The sequence below is a fragment of the Nematostella vectensis genome, chromosome 10 (assembly GCF_932526225.1).
Source record: "Nematostella vectensis chromosome 10, jaNemVect1.1, whole genome shotgun sequence".
Classification (NCBI taxonomy): Eukaryota; Metazoa; Cnidaria; class Anthozoa; order Actiniaria; family Edwardsiidae; genus Nematostella; species Nematostella vectensis.
In genome coordinates, this window is record NC_064043.1 from 8,432,245 (window position 1) to 8,450,620 (window position 18,376).

The 18,376-nt window shown below is 38.7% G+C and overlaps 3 protein-coding genes across 4 annotated transcripts; 2 read left to right on the forward strand and 1 right to left on the reverse strand.

Moving 5' to 3' along the window:
- Positions 1-135: 135 nt before the first annotated feature.
- On the reverse strand, positions 136-2,444 carry LOC116614363. Its single transcript, XM_032375279.2, has 4 exons — positions 2,286-2,444; positions 1,625-1,807; positions 970-999; positions 136-627 (listed from the first exon to the last, which is right to left on the reverse strand). Exons 1-4 carry the CDS (start codon positions 2,371-2,373, stop codon positions 614-616), a joined length of 315 nt encoding a protein of 104 aa, XP_032231170.2. The 5' UTR covers positions 2,374-2,444; the 3' UTR covers positions 136-613.
- Positions 2,445-5,418: 2,974 nt separating this feature from the next.
- LOC5506829 (N(4)-(beta-N-acetylglucosaminyl)-L-asparaginase) lies at positions 5,419-11,794 on the forward strand. Its single transcript, XM_048733658.1, has 12 exons — positions 5,419-5,746; positions 7,266-7,386; positions 7,742-7,789; positions 8,370-8,482; positions 9,551-9,611; positions 9,710-9,761; positions 9,837-9,889; positions 9,977-10,029; positions 10,409-10,484; positions 10,693-10,800; positions 11,239-11,372; positions 11,471-11,794. Exons 1-12 carry the CDS (start codon positions 5,587-5,589, stop codon positions 11,674-11,676), a joined length of 1,185 nt encoding a protein of 394 aa, XP_048589615.1. The 5' UTR covers positions 5,419-5,586; the 3' UTR covers positions 11,677-11,794.
- A 1,284-nt stretch (positions 11,795-13,078) lies between these two features.
- LOC5498744 (zinc finger CCHC domain-containing protein 10) lies at positions 13,079-16,980 on the forward strand. Of its 2 annotated transcripts, XM_001620373.3 has the most exons (4): positions 13,079-13,185; positions 15,379-15,549; positions 15,796-15,834; positions 15,956-16,980. In XM_001620373.3, exons 1-4 carry the CDS (start codon positions 13,133-13,135, stop codon positions 16,179-16,181), a joined length of 489 nt encoding a protein of 162 aa, XP_001620423.3. In that variant the 5' UTR covers positions 13,079-13,132; the 3' UTR covers positions 16,182-16,980. The 2 variants fall into 2 exon arrangements, with proteins under 2 accessions (XP_001620423.3, XP_048589616.1); XM_048733659.1 differs by lacking the exon at positions 15,796-15,834.
- The last annotated feature ends 1,396 nt before the right edge of the window (positions 16,981-18,376 follow it).

The following is an 18,376-nucleotide window of genomic DNA, read 5'->3' on the forward strand; positions in this document are numbered from 1 at the left end:
CAGTTTTCTTGTCCCTTGTAGTGTCCCCCACTTTTCCTATTTCTGTTACACAGCCCTTATATATGATAGGCGAAAACGAGAATAATATATATGATAGGGGAAAACGAGGGAAAAAATTGAAAACAGACCCTAAAATATGGCCATTGTATTTAATTTATACCCTAAAGGTTTAAAATATAAAAATAAAAAACTAACAAAAGACTGTTCTAGGTTTACATTTTGCTTAGAGCTTTTACTACCAAACAAGCTTAATAGACGTAACATATAGCCTGCTAGCCTCCCTCACAGGCCTTTTTTAGGCAAGTCGCTCATTCTGGCAATAGACCTCTGCTGATCAATCCTGTTAGCCGAGAGTGCAAGGTTCCTTCTTCATGCTATTGACATAAAATAAGATTTTGCTATTTTGTATTCTAAGTCACTAACCTTCTTCAGCACAATTTAATTAATGGGACCATGTTCCCATTAAAGGTTTTTATTGAAGATTACTATCAGAAAAGTGTTGACAACTTTATTTATAATCAACAGCAAAGCTCTTCTGTATTTACAAAACTCAATTTAAGACAAGGTTCAATATTACTGAAAATATCCCACTGTGGTTTTATTTATCCTCCATCTATTCTTCTTCCTCTGCAATAAAAAAGAAAATACTCTTTCAAGCTCTATTCTGAGTGTAAAATATAACAGATTTGCACTGAGAAGTCTGGTTAACATCTGTATGCTGCCTAGTTTAGGAACAGGTTTTCTTTTTTTTCTTACTTGCTCCCAGGAATAACTGTGACAATTTTTTTTGGCCAGTTTTTTCATACTTGCAAAGGTTTACATATTGATTCAAGTTTCTTTAAGATTTTCATCTGGGTGAGATCCCAGTGAGCACAAATAAAAAAAGCCTCCTTAGTGCAACACATAATTCCCAAAGAAAAAAAAGCCCAGCCCCCATGGTCGAAAATATTTGTCCCATTTTGTTGTTACCTTCATCTTCATCTGGTTCCTCACCACTGCCTGAAATAACAAACAGATTTAAGAAGACTGATTAGTTATAGTAAAACCTGGTGCACTTTAGCAACATGGAAAAAAATTGTTTTAGTAAGAAATGAACAAAAAATAGTTAAAAATAAAACAATATAACAAAACACAGAAAAAAAAAAACCCAGAAGATAATATACATGTTTTTTGTTGTTGTTGTTGTTGTTGTTACTTTTGTTATGTTGTATCAAACTTTAAGTCAGCTATATCACTATAAACAGCTCTTAAAACAGCTATTTCCCTTATGCTACTTTCCCCAATAGAGCACATTTAGAATATCCCACCACAACTGTTCTACAAAAGAAGTTCATACCTTAAATTCTAAAGAACAAGGCATTGATTCAATAAAATGAAAGCATGCAGCAGGGTATTTCATAGCTGTCAACCCAAGTTGGACAGAAATCTTGTGAAATCAAGTGAAATACAGTAAATATGGGGGGGGGGGGGGGGGGGAACAAGACAGCCAATGCAGGTGAATATGAAATATATATGAAGATTCTCACAAAAATTAGGCTTGTGATGAGGTACCAAATCTTGTGACCCCTGTCTAATGAAGGTAAGTTGACAGCTATGGTGTTCCATAGTTAATCTCTATAAATACCTCCTAAAATAGCCTTTTCCCTAGCGTATCTCTCAGCTAGAAGTTGGCCTTGCGGGAACCATTTGGCATTCTTGTGTTTCTTGATCATTTCTTTGTATCTATCTTCAGATGTTTCCTCAAAACGATGTCCTAGATATCCTAAGTAGAGACCAACTGCCGTGGCAACCACATGCAAACTGGGCTCTGAAATAAAATCAATATAAGGAACTAATTGATCTTCCTGGACATTGGGGACCTTATTACTTTTGTTATTAATGATATTTTTGCTTTTCACAATAAACCCCTCAAAGGGCTGATTATTGAAAATATGCAAGAAATGTAAGTCAAAAAGGAGAACTTATAAAATTCAAGAGCTAAAATATCTTTGATTTTCTGATCGAAATAGATCTTCAAAGATTTGCAACGAGACCTCCATGTTAGCGGTGGTAGTCACGCAGACAGAACAGTAGTGGGGACCTTTACCTCAGCCAGTGTATGATAACAGCCCACTATAGCAAATGCAATCGTTCTCATACATACTATATTTTCTTTACCACAGACTAGACACCAAAATTTACCATCATCATGCAGACATACAAAACATCACCGGCTCACAAAGATAAGTGAAATATCACGGGTATAACATAACAGCACTTTAAAAAATAAGAATTAGACAGCTTACTTCTCCACATTGGTAATCTGCGCACAAGATTACTATAGCAAGCTGTAAAAAGGCCCCCGGCCCCGAAAAATACGATCGTCCGGATCATTTTGCTTCCCACCAAATCCAATATGGCGTCCGCCGTGTTATCCCACTGACCGATACCGAGCGCTCATATATACCACCACAGGAGCCCCATCGTCTAAAAATTCTACATTACATTTACATATTTTATTTTCACACCTTCAGATTTTGCGAAAAAAAGATTACAGTTAAAAGTCTTTTTTGTAAGGTATCCAGGAGCTAAGTTAACACAAGGTTTTCTTGTCAACTCCTGGCCAACACATACTGAAACAAGCAAGCATCTAACAAAAATAGCAAAACTAACAACAACAACAAATAAGCATTGGCTGTTTATTCTGAATTAAATTGTTTTTTGAGGAGAAACTCTTTTGCTTTCTTAGGAAAGTCAAGAGGATTTTAGATAACAGGGAGGTTCTTGCCAGAGATTTACAGCTAGTGATTACACTGTTTGTTTTCCAATGTTGGTTCTTGTTTTTATTTTATGGGAAACATTTTTATGAATATCTCGTTGGGTACCTATCAAGAGACCATGATATACCTATGTATTTCGTTTGCAAACTGAAAATATTTATCAGAGATAATTCATTCCTGTGCCATTGGTTGGTTGGTTCATTTTAGGGCTGTGTGAATGAAAACTATGGAAACAGAGAGAATATCTAATACATTCATTAAAGTAAGAGCACGTTCATTGTTCTTTCCATAATTGATAGCAAAAAAAAGGACAAAGTTTTGTTTTACTTGCACCCTTTTTATTTGGGTTGCACAAGTACTGCACAAGTACTGTACATGCAAGAATAGCATAGGAGATATATGGGTATATGAGACTGTAGTACAATTGTTTCATTTGACTGAGGGACATATAGTGCCGCAGTTTACTAAAAATTTTCAATGTTTCGAGCAATTCTAGAAGAGACGAAGATATGTGATTCTTCCACGAGAGTTTTTCGTCAATAAATACACCTAGGTATTTTATGTGGTCTTTTTTTTCTAAATATTTAAAGTTACCGTTACTATTATTTAATTTTATTTTAATGCTTCCAGCTTTTTTTTGGAGGTTTGATTATTATAAAATTAGTTTTTTTAAATGTTTATGGACAGATTATTTACATCACACCATTTATTGGATTTCTTTATTTATTAGAGTTTCAAGATCGAGTAGAGAGGAGGAAGAGGCAAAGATGTTCGTATCGTCAGCGAACATTCTGAAAGAGAGCTTGTTTTAAGAATTTGAGATGTCCTTGATATAAATTAAGAATAAGAGTGGTCCGAGTGTTTTCTTTTGGAGATTCAATATTATTTAAGCAGACGTACTGTTGCCTATTAGATAAGTAATTGGAGAACAATTTTAAGGGAACACCCCTAAAACCATAAGTTCCAATTTTTGTAGAAGTATTCTGTGATCTACCGTATCAAAGGCCTTTGAAAAATCTAAAGATACCCCACAGGAGTGTAGATTATCATTCATAGCTTTTTTTAAATGTTCTGTTATTTCAACTTTTTTACCTTTTCGAAAGCCAAACTGAAATTCGTTGAGAATTTTATGTTTTTCAATGTAGTTGATGACTTGACCATAGACAATCTTCTGGAATATTTGTGCAAAAGAATATAGAGTAGAGATTGTTGGAAGTTTGAAGGATCAGTTATTTCCCCACCTGTTTTATTTATTGGCAGTGGCTATATGCCGACAGTCGGGAAAGGTCCTCAATGGATATGCCCGACAGTTTTCAATTTATTCAATTAACCCAGCAAATTGTCGACCTAGTAAGTTAAAAGTATTTTATATTTGTTGAGAAAGAAGCAAATCTGAATTGAGCTTGGTTGTCGGTAATGAATGTTTTCCGTAGTCTACACTATAACCTGATAACATAGAAATTTTAGCGACACTTAAAGTGAAACACCTTTCCCAACAAACATAGAATACTTTCAACTCTCTAGGTCGGCAATATTTTTTCCGGGGGGGGGGGGGAGGGGAAGGGAGGGAGTTCTCTCATAAAAATGTACCACCTCCGAAAGAACAAAAAGGGATTTTTTTATGCCTTTGTAGTATCTCCACGGGCCTTTTTTTGTCGAATTTTGCTACATACCAGAGTGACCTAGCTTATGATTTTTAGTTTTGTCTTTTGTTTGAGAACCAAAAGTGGACTTTCGGCCGTTGTGGGGGGGGGGGGGTGCGTTGTTCGCACCCCCTGCACCCCCCTGGGTACGGGCCTGTTGGGAACTGGCGACATTTAGCGCAGCATATTGTAAAATGCGCAGCATATTGAAGTGGCACTAAAATTACGATTTTAAAGTGTACATAGACAACAGAAAACATTCAATACCGACACCGAAGCTCAACTCAGATTGGCTTGCCCTTTCTCAACAAATATAGAATACTTATATAGAATAAATTTTTAAATAAATTGAAAACTGTCGGGCATTTAGTCCATTGAGGACCTTTCCAGGCTGTCGGGCATATATAGCCACTGCGTTATTCTTTGATGAGTTTATCTTTTACTTCCACGGATATGTAAAAAAGAGGCCTCTTAAAAGATAAACTTTATTAGTCTGCGGCACAATACAGAGATTTAGATAGTTCAAACATGTCAAAAAGCACCGTCGGCATAGCTGACAACTTTCTGGATGAAAAGGATTTAAAAAATGAGAGTACCAATGGATAAATCACTGGCGCATACGTTAGAAAAAGGAACTCTTCTTTCTCTATTATTCAATTAGACTTCTCATTCGGATGCGTCTTTTGAATCATCATAACTAAAAGACCTTTTGGTTGCCGGGACGATGCAGCTTGCGTTTGGTGCGTCCGCGACACGAATTATGAAAATTGCACAAATAATGAACAAATTCTAGTACGGCTTGAATAAATCAACACCAACACAAGCGTCTTGTTATACCTTCTCCCCCCCCCCCCCCCCCCCTTCCTAGACGGACCAAATTTTATAGATAAATAGAAACATGTAGTGTACAACAAAAAGGGTCATTACGTCATTTCGAACAGCGCGCTTGCTAGTACAACACTTCATACTTTGGGGAAGGGGGAAAGGACAACACTTCGTACCGCGGGGGGAGGGGAGCGGCAAAGCGCTGTCTTTCAAAGCAAAACACCAGTAGGGTAGACAAAACGCTGATATCAAATATCATACAAGCTTTTGTAAGTGTCGTCCTCACTTTAAGATTCGTCGGTTATTAATTACGCCCCAGACCAGCGTTTCGAGCTTCGTGTTTTAGGCGAGGTGCCGGTATGCTGTTCGTCTTTTGCCAATTGGTGTTTTGCCTTAGCCTCGTGCCTCGGTCTTCGCAAGATCAAGATAGGCAAATAGAAAAACTCTCTTCAGATGAAGAGACCGGCTTTCTTCCCATGGTCATAAACACGTGGCCGTTCATTAATGTCACCGAAGAAGGTAAAAAAAAATGCTTCGTTTAATCATTGTCTGGTTATTTGTGTTGTCTTTTAATATTAGATCCGCTTCAAATTGAATTATTCACTAAAATGATTAATAGAACTTCCCAGTGATGTGCCTGCTTTTTACAGTTTTCATATTTGTAGGAAATTATCATACATGGTCCATAATTTCTAGTTTTGACCTGTCACCTGTCAGTGCTTTTTGAATACAAAACCTGTCTTTTTATTTTTAAAAATCATTAACATATTAACAGTACTTTCGTTAAAGGGCGCTCGTAAGTGGAAAGCTTTAGGCCATATAAGCAAATATTGTCCTTTTTTGGTCAACGAACGCCTCTAGGTTTTGTGCCGCAACTTTTTTGCCAATTTTTATTTCTTTTTATTATCAGTCTTTCTCTGTAAAACTGAGATCATGTAGGCTTTACATTTCCTCAAGAAATGGCAAGAGATAGACTCCCAAATGGTCCCGAAAATCAGAAGCTGCGCTTGAGAAAATACTTTCACTGCGGTAAAATTGTCTGGTTGTAGGCATTTTTCTCACGCGCGAAAAATGTTATTGCACGCATTCCCTAAAAGGCCAAAGATCGCGAGCCTACTTATTTTCCATTATTTCCTTAGTGAGTACACGTCTTTACACTGCAGCTTAGCTTCAACGTCATAGATTTTAAAATTAAAATAATATGGACAAAATAATAAAATTAAAAAGCGCCCGCAAGCATGCCTCGGGGAAGAAATCGCTACCAGAACCGGAATATTTTTATGTGGTCTTTACAGGTGTTTTTTGTACTCTCGCAGCAGCATACAATACAAATTATGTAAAGATCTTTTCAATCAAAAAATGTCTTAGATTTACATAGAACGGGATAGGAAAAGGATAGGAAAATTTATACTCTATATTTTAAGCTTAAATTTATTCTCTGTCTAAGACAAAAAAAACATAACCTAGCCTAACTGGTGGTATGTCTGGTACAGTTAAATCTATGAGCAGCAAATAACGCACTCCGATTAGCCCGACCAGAACTTACGATCGTAAGCCTACCGGATCGCTAAAGCGTGCGCGTGTTACGACAACAGTAACTGTTACAATGCCTTTTTGTTATCTGGAACTACACTCTTTTATTTATACCTTTTTTATAAGAACTTCTAATTGAGGCTTTTTCTTTTTTTGACATTTTAAGGCTGAATATGTTCTTAACGGTGTTTTTAAATTTTAGTGTATATAAGAATATATACCCAATGATTAGGAATTGAATTATTAGGAAGAGAATTACAATAATGATCAATAGCAACAATAAGGTTGTTACTATGAGCACAATTTGATTCTGCATTTTAGAACGCATCAGGACTAATAAAGAACTTTTTTCTGCTATCTGAGCTTCGGCAAGCTCTTAGCATGTTCTTAAAATTTGGTAAAATCTCAGGCTGGACGTTCTTATGAAAAAGGTTCTTTATAAAAGAAGTGTACCACTTTAATTGATTCATATTCATGGAACATGTATCTAACGTTATGATTTCAGGTTGGGCGCGTCTGCAGTCGGGTGGCTCAGCGGTTGATGCAGTCGTGTCCGGTATTTCGTATTGCGAATTTCACCCTTGCGGACATAAACCGGACGAACCGACTGTCGGTTTTGGTGGAAGGTAAATCGATACCCTTTTTTACACCGATACCAAACCGCTTTCCCCTGAGCAAAAAAAAAAAGGGGAACGGTTCCACTAATTTCATAATACGGACCTCCCAGCTGGTATACAACATAAGTAAATAAAGTGATGTTATATATTGAAACGTACTAGGATACTACGATTGTCAAAACCTAAATTCGATTAGAGGGCGCGTTTTGCTCATTTATAAAAGACTGAGGGCAATAACACATTTTCGTGCTACCCTAGTTTAAAGAACAATAAGTTCTTTTGATGGTCTCGTCCGTTGAATGTGATATTGATGTAGTTTCGATATTGCACGGGCTAATGTTTTTGTTTATGTTGTTATACCTAGCCCTGACGAGTCTGGGGAAACAACTCTAGATGCTATGATAATGGACGGGTAAGGAGTCCCCAGGGGGAGAGGGTGGGAAGCCAACTCGAGATGCTATGATAAAAGACGGGTAAGGAGTCCCCAGGGGGAGAGGGTGGGGAAACAACTCGAGATGCTATGATAAAAGACGGGTAAGGAGTCCTCAGGGGGAGAGGGTGGGGAAACAACTCGAGATGCTATGATAATAGACGAGTAAGGAGTCCCCAGGGGAGAGGGTGGGGAAACAACTCTAGGTGCAATGATAATAGACGGGTAAGGAGTCCTCAGGGGGAGAGGGTGGGGAAACAACTCTAGGTGCAATGATATTAGACGGGTTATGAGTCCTCAGGGGGAGAGGGTGGGGAGACCACTCTACATGCAATGATACGGACGGGTTATGAGTCCTCAGGGGAAGAGGGTGGGGAGACAAATCTAGATTTAATGATAATGGACGGGTTATGAGTCCTCAGAAGGAAAGAGTTGGGAAGACAAATCTAGATTTAATGATAATGGACGGGTAAGGGGGAAAAAACAGAAAAAAGATAGAATAGAATTATACATTGCCTCTTTAGTACCTTATGAGCCCCTGCTTTTTGCTCGTTTTCGGAAGAACGACGCATGATGTTGGCGCAGTTGGATGCCTCAAAGAAGTGAAGAACGCCATCGCTGTCGCTCGCAGTGTGATGCAACATACAACGCACACGCTCCTCGTGGGAGAAGACGGTATGATAACATACAACGCACACGCTCCTCGTGGGACAAGACGGTATGATAACATACAGCGCACACGCTTCTCGTAGGAGTAGACGGTATGATAACATACAGCGCACACGCTCCTCGTGGGAGAAGACGGTACGATAACATACAACGCACACGCTCCTCGTGAGAGAAGACGGTACGATAACATCACACGCTCCTCGTAGGAGTAGACGGTATGATAACATACAGCGCACACGCTCCTCGTAGGAGTAGACGGTATGATAACATACAACGCACACGCTCCTCGTGGGAGAAGACGGTATGATAACATACAACGCACACGCTCCTCGTAGGAGTAGACGGTATGATAACATACAACGCACACGCTCCTCGTAGGAGTAGACGGTATGATAACATACAGCGCACACGCTCCTCGTAGGAGTAGACGGTATGATAACATACAACGCACACGCTCCTCGTGGGACAAGACGGTATGATAACATACAACGCACACGCTCCTCGTGGGACAAGACGGTATGATAACATACAGCGCACACGCTCCTCGTAGGAGTAGACGGTATGATAACATACAACGCACACGCTCCTCGTGGGAGAAGACGGTATGATAACATACAACGCACACGCTCCTCGTAGGAGTAGACGGTATGATAACATACAACGCACACGCTCCTCGTGGGACAAGACGGTATGATAACATACAACGCACACGCTCCACGTAGGAGTAGACGGTATGATAACATACAACGCACACGCTCCTCGTGGGAAAAGACGGTATGATAACATACATCGCACACATGTGATCTCATCTTGCGCATATGATTTATAAATGGCGTTATACATGGTTTACAGAAAAGGTTCAAAATAAGTGATTTTTCTCGATTCTATTCCTTTTGTGAGGCAACGGATTGAATGATTGCCCGGTCGAATGGAAATGATGGCTAATGTTAGCGAGTTGCCAAACGTAAACCGACGAGAAGGATGTCAAGAATTCAACCATTTTTTATTTAGCCCTCACAGACAGATTTCGCTCCTTTAAAACCTTTCGAAAATATTTATATTTTCTTTACACAGCCACACAATTTGCGTTAAGAATGAAATTTCCTAAAGAGGACTTACACACGAATAATTCAAGGTAAGTCATTTGATATCTTCTTCTTCTTTTCAACACACAAGATACTACATAAACGAGCATACAAATATATTGAAATACACATTTTCTTTTATGTACAGGGAGCGTTGGAGTAAATGGTACAAAAATGACTGCCAGCCAAACTTTTGGGAGGTAAATACCGGGAAAAGTTAACATTTAAACGCCGTTTAAAACAAGTTATGATATATTAATTGTTTTTTTACCTAGAGTGTTCATCCAAATCCCAAGAGGCATTGCGGTCCCTATGAGCCAGAGGGCGTGTATGTATAATTATGATAAGCATCTGGGCTTCGACATAGTTATCGTGTTTCAATTTGTATTAAGGCTATATTACTTACCTTCACTAGCAATCGCAACAGAAGGAATATAAAGATCAGTGAAGACAACCATGACACAGTTGGTAAGGGATAATTCACAATACATCGTCTTCAGCATAATCAACATCAAGATTCAATCATTTATAAGATCACAAACACCACGTCATCACCATCGTCGTCATCATCCTCTTCATTATCACCACCACCTTCGCTTTCATAATCATCAACATCACCATCGTCATCGTCATCAGCATCACCAGCATCGTTATAATTATCATCACCGTTGTCGTCATCATCATCACCATTGTCATCATCACCATTGTCATCATCATCATCATCATCATCATATTATCGTCAGCTGGTCAGCATTATATCCAACGCCATCGTCGTCATCATTATCTTGCCATCTCAATTATCATGTCCACAACGTCATAAATAAACAATCTCAATTTGTCTTTTTAGGAATGGTTGCCATTGACAGCAAAGGTCACATTTCAGCTGGTGCATCGACCAATGGGCTGGCCTTCAAAATCAAGGGGTACTTTGCGCACTCAGTTCTATCGAAGGCTATACTAGTTGAACTCGCGGTGCATCCCCCCCCGGTCAATTTAAAGTACACTACTCTCGAAAAGAATATTGATTTTGTTTCGGAGTTTGGAAAGGCTCGGGGCCCTTCAGCTCGCTTGTGGTGCTCCAAGACCCTAATCTTGTTTTAGTAATAACAACAACATACTTCTGTTACACAGACGAGTTGGGGACAGCCCCATGCCTGGAGCAGGGGCGTATGCTGATAACGAGGCCGGGGCTGCCGCTGCTACGGGCGACGGTGACGTCATGATGAGATTTCTACCCACGTGAGTAGACAGAGCAAACCACAGATCAAAGTAACAAGCAAGCAAAGCAAACCACTTTAGAACAAACAACTAAAGGAGGAATAGATTAAGAGGAGGTTTAGACCATTTGAAAAAAAATAATGAAACAAAAGATTAGAAAACCCGTCTTTGAGTTCGTATTGTAATATTCTCGGGTCGTAGCTAGGGGTGATCGCAAGCGGCGCGACAAACTCCCTCGACCGCCAAAAGATAAAACTCTTTTTTTATAAGAGTCACCTTATCACCTTTTAAAATATGAGATCCATACCTGCGCTCCTTCACCTCAATCCCCTCCCCCCGCCTCTCTCCCCCCCCCCCCCCCCCCCCCCATTATGCTCCTCATCATCCCGTCTCGAGTTTTGGCCAAGCACTAACGGTTTTCACACAATACAATATCTAGATTCCCGGAATGCTTTGCAGGTACCAGGCGGTTGAGTACATGCGTCAGGGCAAGAGTCCCACGGAAGCGGCGAAACTCAGTCTCGCGCGAATAGTGAAGTACTACCCAGAATTCTTTGGTGCCTTGGTCGTTGTCAACACTACTGGTCACTATGGTAACCTATATATAGATCTTTTTGCATTGATCAACCGCTTGGTGCGTTTTTCCTAAGCAATACCAAATACACAAGTGTTCACGTTTATTTGTTATCAGGCGCGGCCTCTCATGGCTGGGACTATTTCCAGTTCGCTGTTCGTAATCCCAAGCTTGGAAAAGTGGAGATAATTTCCGTCGAGCCTTTCAAGAAAGCAAAGCAAGCAAAGCAAGTAAAGCAAGTAAAGCAAGCAAAGCAAGTAAAGCAAGCAAAGAAAGCAAAGCAAGTAAAGCAAGCAAGAAAGCAAAGCAAGTTCATTCAGTGAAATAGAATATGGACAATCCTTTGGTAAAATGGGTTGAAGTCCATATAAATCAAGATTTCTTTGTACTTTCTCTGTCACTTGTGCGCAAGACGAAAAAAACGCTTATTTTTACATTAAGGGTTATTGGGATGTTATTCATGGGTTTATCGTTACCTATTCCAAATAAGGTTGTACAGTTGTACTTGGAGAATCCATGTGTCGTAATCCGCACTGCATCATGGATAAAACAAAAATGGCAAAATCGTTTTCCCATTGTTAGTAACAACCTTGAGTCGATTTTAACGGCGTATTTGCCTTTAGACCGTTTTCATGATGTTGCGCGCGCATCTCAAAATGCCACAGACTGGCGGGCCACGGCTGATCTAAGATAGTGTACAAAGTGGAGTTTACAGACGAAGCTATAGAAAATACTTTCGGGGAGTTTTGGAGTCACATTCCCCTTCGTCCGCATTTTGGATTAGCTGTGGCCCGCCAATCTGTGGCATTTTGGACGCGCGCGCAACATCGTGAAAACTGTCTATTTTCCATACCCGTGAGCCACTTCGGGCTACGATACATGTATTTTCCGTGGGGCTACGGTACATGTATTTCACGTGGGGCTACGGTGGGGCTACGATACATGTATTTAACGTGGGGCTACGATACATGTATTTAACGTGGGGCTACGATACATGTATTTAACGTGGGGCTACGATACATGTATTTAACGTTGGGCTACGATACATGTATTTAACGTGGGGCTACGATACATGTATTTAACGTGGGGTTAACGATACATGTATTTAACGTGGGGCTACGATACATGTATTTAACGTGGGGTATACCTAAATATTCCGTCACCAGGTTAGCCCTCCAGGGTGTTTATGGGTTGGATCCTGTAAACGTGATTTTCGAGTAAACGTTTCCGCGGACAGTCCTTTTCTGCTTGCTATGTTTGTACGTAGTCTTGTATGTATCTTTGGAGAAAGAATAAAGGCATTTAAACTTGGAATATTTAAACCGTTTTGTTTATATATTTGTAATAGCTCAATTGATTCGTAAGCGATGAATATGTTGTTTTTGTTGTTCCACCCCCAAAAACGAAGAAAACGAAGACCGAAGATCGAAGACCTGGCGGAAAACAAAGACCGTAGATCGAAGACCTGAGAATTAGTAAAACCTCTAAGAAATGATAATGATTATCTACTTATTATGTAATGCCTTTGTTTTTCAAACCGGAAGAAAACAAAAACAAAGGGGTTCCTACATATTAAACTAAAACTACCGTGATGTAGTTATCGGCCTAGAGCGAAAAAATCAAAAAAATCAAATAAAATCAAAATAAAACTTTCACACCTTCGAGCACTCCACCCCCACCCCCCACCCCCAACACAACCAGTGATACCCCGGCCGTCATGCATTGTGGGCCGCCTCCACAGGCAAACCAAAAATTCCAAAGAGATCTATAGCATTCAAGATGGCGGCCAACACGAGCTATTTCGCCAGACAATATGTGATGGACAAAAAAAGGTGAGACACGCTGGTTCTTTCGTGTTAAGTAACGTGTACAGTACCTACGCTATGTATAGCTTTTCAAATTGTTCTACTCTATCTTTTTTCGCCTATTACTGTAACTGTGTTGTTTTGAATGCCATAGGCACTTTGATATTTATACGATATTTATCACTCATCTAAAATCGGATATAATTCAGATATTTTTTCACAGGGTTCTAGTATCAGATATTTAGTCGATATTATAACAAAGCTCACAAATCTAATTTCTGATATTTATCAGATCTTATACCCTTAGAACTGCCATGTTGAACCTAGATTATTGCATCTCAAGACTTGATAATATCAGATAATATCACAAGATTTACACATAGATAGTCCATCTAATTACTGATATATATCAGATACTATAACTTTAGAACTGCTGTGTTGAACCTTGATTATTGCATCTCATGACTTGATAATATAATATAATATCACATATATACTCGTTCTACAAACGTGACAGTCACAGTAGATTTTGTAGTTGAATATCCGATAATATCGAGGGGTGCAGCAGAGAGGACAAAGGGATCTCTATAGATATCTAGTAGATTCTAATAAGATAATCTCAGATAATATCACAATATCGAGGGGTAGAGCAGATGAAAGGAGAGGATCTAAATAGACATCTAGTAGATTCTAATAAGATAATCTCTGATAATATCACAATATCGAGGGGTAAAGCAGATGGAAGGAGAGGATCTAAATAGACATCTAGTAGATTCTAATAAGATAATCTCAGATAATATCACAATATCGAGGGGTAGAGCAGATGGAAGGAGAGGATCTAAATAGACATCTAGTAGATTCTAATAAGATAATCTCTTGATAATATCACAATATCCAGGGGTAAAGCAGATGGAAGGAGAGGATCTAAATAGACATCTAGTAGATTCTAATAAGATAATCTCCGATAATATCACAATATCGAGGGGTAGAGCAGATGGAAGGAGAGGATCTAAATAGACATCTAGTAGATTCTAATAAGATAATCTCTCGATAATATCACAATATCGAGGGGTAGAGCAGATGGAAGGAGAGGATCTAAATAGACATCTAGTAGATTCTAATAAGATAATCTCTCGATAATATCACAATATCCAGGGGTAAAGCAGATGGAAGGAGAGGATCTAAATAGACATCTAGTAGATTCTAATAAGATAATCTCCGATAATATCACAATATCGAGGGGTAAAGCAGATGGAAGGAGAGGATCTAAATAGACATCTAGTAGATTCTAATAAGATAATCTCAGATAATATCACGATATCGAGGGGTAGAGCAGATGGAAGAAGAGGATCTAAATAGACATCTATTAGATTCTAATAAGATAATCTCTCGATAATATCACAATATCGAGGGGTAGAGCAGATGGAAGGAGAGGATCTAAATAGACATCTAGTAGATTCTAATAAGATAATCTCCGATAATATCACAATATCCAGGGGTAAAGCAGATGGAAGGGGAGGATCTAAATAGACATCTAGTAGATTCTAATAAGATAATCTCTCGATAATATCACAATATCCAGGGGTAAAGCAGATGGAAGGGGAGGATCTAAATAGACATCTAGTAGATTCTAATAAGATAATCTCCGATAATATCACAATATCGAGGGGTAGAGCAGATGGAAGGAGAGGATCTAAATAGACATCTAGTAGATTCTAATAAGATAATCTCCGATAATATCACAATATCGAGGGGTAAAGCAGATGGAAGGAAGGTATCTAAATAGACATCTAGTAGATGATAATAAGATAATCTCCGATAATATCACAATATCGAGGGGTAGAGCAGATGGAAGAAGAGGATCTAAATAGACATCTAATAGATTAAATAAAATAATCTCCGATAATATCACAATATCAAGGGATGAGGAAAGGAGAGGAAAGGGGTCTAACCACTATCTAATAGCATATAATTAGAGGAAAACAATGATAATATCCTAATCTCAATATCAGATATCAGTGATAATGTTCAATATCTCGCCTATCTCTTGAATGCTGTCGTTCTAAAAAAAACTTATTTAAAACCATCGAAAACTACACTAGAAGTTTGCCAAAATCTTTTCGGAAAAGAGGTAGTTCGGCCAACATCAAGTCGGAGAGGTGGACAGTTTCACACCTTAATGTTGAAAAAAAAACATTCTTGTACTTTTAACATCACCAGACAAGCAGAGGCTGGCAAACAGAAATGCCAGAAATGTCTCCAGATTGGGCATTGGACGTATGAATGTACAAACAAGCGGAAATACCTCCATCGGATGTCCCGTACTACAGTCATGAACAAAAAGCGGAAGGCTTTGGCATCGGCACTGACACAGGGGGGTCAAAATACAAGGTAAAGTGTTATATGCCACCGGGCATAAAGGTAATGATGTATCAGCTAATTATAGGCTTTTATAGGGGCAGATTTATTTTAGCTCATGATTTTTTATATATGGGAATAGTGGCATGTATATCTACACTTTAAGCTAGTGTCATCAATTGTTGAGAAAATATATTATTTTCTTTGAGATATATTGGATCAACACAAGTTTCAATTACATAAGCTAAATGTCTAATTTGTGATTTACTTGAATTTCAGCAATTCAGATGAAAATGCTAAGAAAAAGAAAGATGAAAGGTATCATTGGTATAATAAGATCTTTTTCTTCTTTTAAAAAACTGGCATTTCAAAATCTATTTTTTAAAGGCTTGTGGTTCCATAGTAATAAACTGTTATTTAGCATTGTTGTATTTTGTAGTGAAAGCTCTGACTCGGAAGACAGTTCTAGCTCTGAATCATCCAGCAGCAGTAGCAGTGATAGTGAATCTGATAGCAGTGAATCAAGCAGCGAGTCCAGTTCAGAAGACATCTCATCAGAATCAGACACTGAATCACCCAAAAAGAGACCATCCAAAAAACATGACCAGCATAAAAAGTCCAGTAAAAGACATAAATCAAGCAAAAGTAAGAAGAAAAGAAAGTGAGACTGATATAGCCAATAATCAAGGTTTGGACATTACTGAGTGAAAATCAATGTGAAAACTCTGTGCATCAATATGACAAAGCCTCACAATGCTATAGGGAACAGTTAACACATTCGTAAGAACATAAAATTGTTTAATTATTTCTTAATTATTCTTATTGTTTTCTAATTAGTTTTTATTATTTTTAGTTGTTGTTCAGTTTTGACATCTAGGATGCTGTGCACAGATAACCACAAATTTTTTACCTACTTATTTAGGTAAATAAATTTTGTCAAAGTTTTATTACAGTGAAAACTCTAACATAGCTTACTCAAATTCCCTTCTAACTGTTTTAGTTTTGCTTGAGATCTTGAGTTAACAGGATTATATATATACCTATTTCAAATAAGGTTGCACTCGGAGAATCTTTGTGTCGTAACCCGAAGTGCTTCATGGGTATCAAATAAATAATAAAATATTTGTAAATGAAAAGAAACACAGTCTTAGAAAGCTTTTGCAGTTTTGTTTATGTACCTCTTAACGTTCACATTGCAATTAGAGACCAGGAGTTAGCCTTGCAGGTGCAACCTTCATTGAAACAGGTGTATACTCTTTCTTAATCATGACTTTTTTACATGCTTCCAGTACAACAGTAAAACTGTGAACTCCAAAAATATTTATGGAATGTTTGTTTCAACTAATTACACACAAGGTATTTATTCAAACAGTCAAATAGAATCCAATCTTACAGTACCAAGTTTCAGTTGTCTAAATTTTCACTTGTGATGTAGAGGATCCCATTAAATACATATTTTTAATACATAGTTTTACTGGTTGGACTAAAAACCCTTTTCAGTAGATTAAGAACAAATAACTGTATGAAACTCTACCTGGTGTTGGTACATAGTATGCAAGGAACTGTTCCACTGATTAATTAAGGCCCATTTTCTCTAGTAAAGTAAAAAGTAGTAAAGTCTAGTAAAGCTTAATTCCTTTAATTTCGAGTTACTGGGGGGGGGGGGGGAGAAGGGGTGGGCCGGCAATTTTGCAAAACTCTGGGCTAAAAAAATCATCTGGGGCAATCATCTGTATTATATGTCTTTCATTGCCATAACGCCCTGAGACGCCTGTAAAATATAGGCCCAACTCAAAAATGTCAGAAATGCAAACTAAACATCACCAGACCCGGATACTCTTAGATTCCTCCAAGGCATAGACGGCCTTCAAAAGCGCATCGAAGCAATGTAATAGAATTCACTCTTTTGTCAAAATCTTGATTTCTAACCAATTCATAAACAAATGCTTAAACTTAGAAACATTTCTTACCAAAAAAGACACAAAATTCCGAACTACAAATAGAGACAAGCAAACACAGATCAAGTCACAAATAGATACCTTTATTGCGCTCCGTCAGGTCCCATTTTACAGCAATCAGTCACAATAATCGATGCTAGAACATCCATTAGAATCGAGTCACCATGTTTAGCCTATTTTGCATGCCTGCACTGCATCATGGGAGCCCTGGAAACACCTTGACATAGACAGGCGGGCAATCTCGTCCCCCAGAATCATAACAGTTTTTTTATAAGTCTCTTTGTCCCAAAGCCAAACAAAACATTTCCAGGTCCAAGGAACCCAGAATAAACCTGAAAACAATTTTTGAATACGGTTGGGTAGCAAAGATGGCCCACATTGGAGAGTATGAGGCCATTCACTAGAAAATTCCTTTCTCACTTGGTGAAGCCTAGACAAGGAATTATCCCATTGAATCAACCTCAGCGTCGTGCAAACATCCATAAGCACAGCATTAATTATGCCCAAATAGACTTTATGATGTCCTAAGGCACTCTCCAGATGTGAAAAAGCTGTAATCTTTAAGCAAATTACAAGCAAAACTGTTGTAAGCGACAGGCTGTAGCAGTGCCGTCGCTAGAAAGAAAAGGCACCGCAGTGCATTGTTGGAAACTTCAAGGCAAACCGTCTTGGGTCAGCGGTAGCTTAGCTTAACTGGTAGTGTTGGACTTGAGGTAGGAAGGGGGGGGGGGGGGGGGGGAGGTTTCTGTTTTCAGTCTGTTTTTCTTACAATTTTGCTCGAAAGTACCCAGGAGTGAAAGGGTTAAGAATGTCACAGCGTTTCCTAGGATCAGGCTAATTTTAGACGCGCGAGCACGAACGGGCCAATCAGCTACTTTGATGTTGGTCGCGCGCGCGAGTGA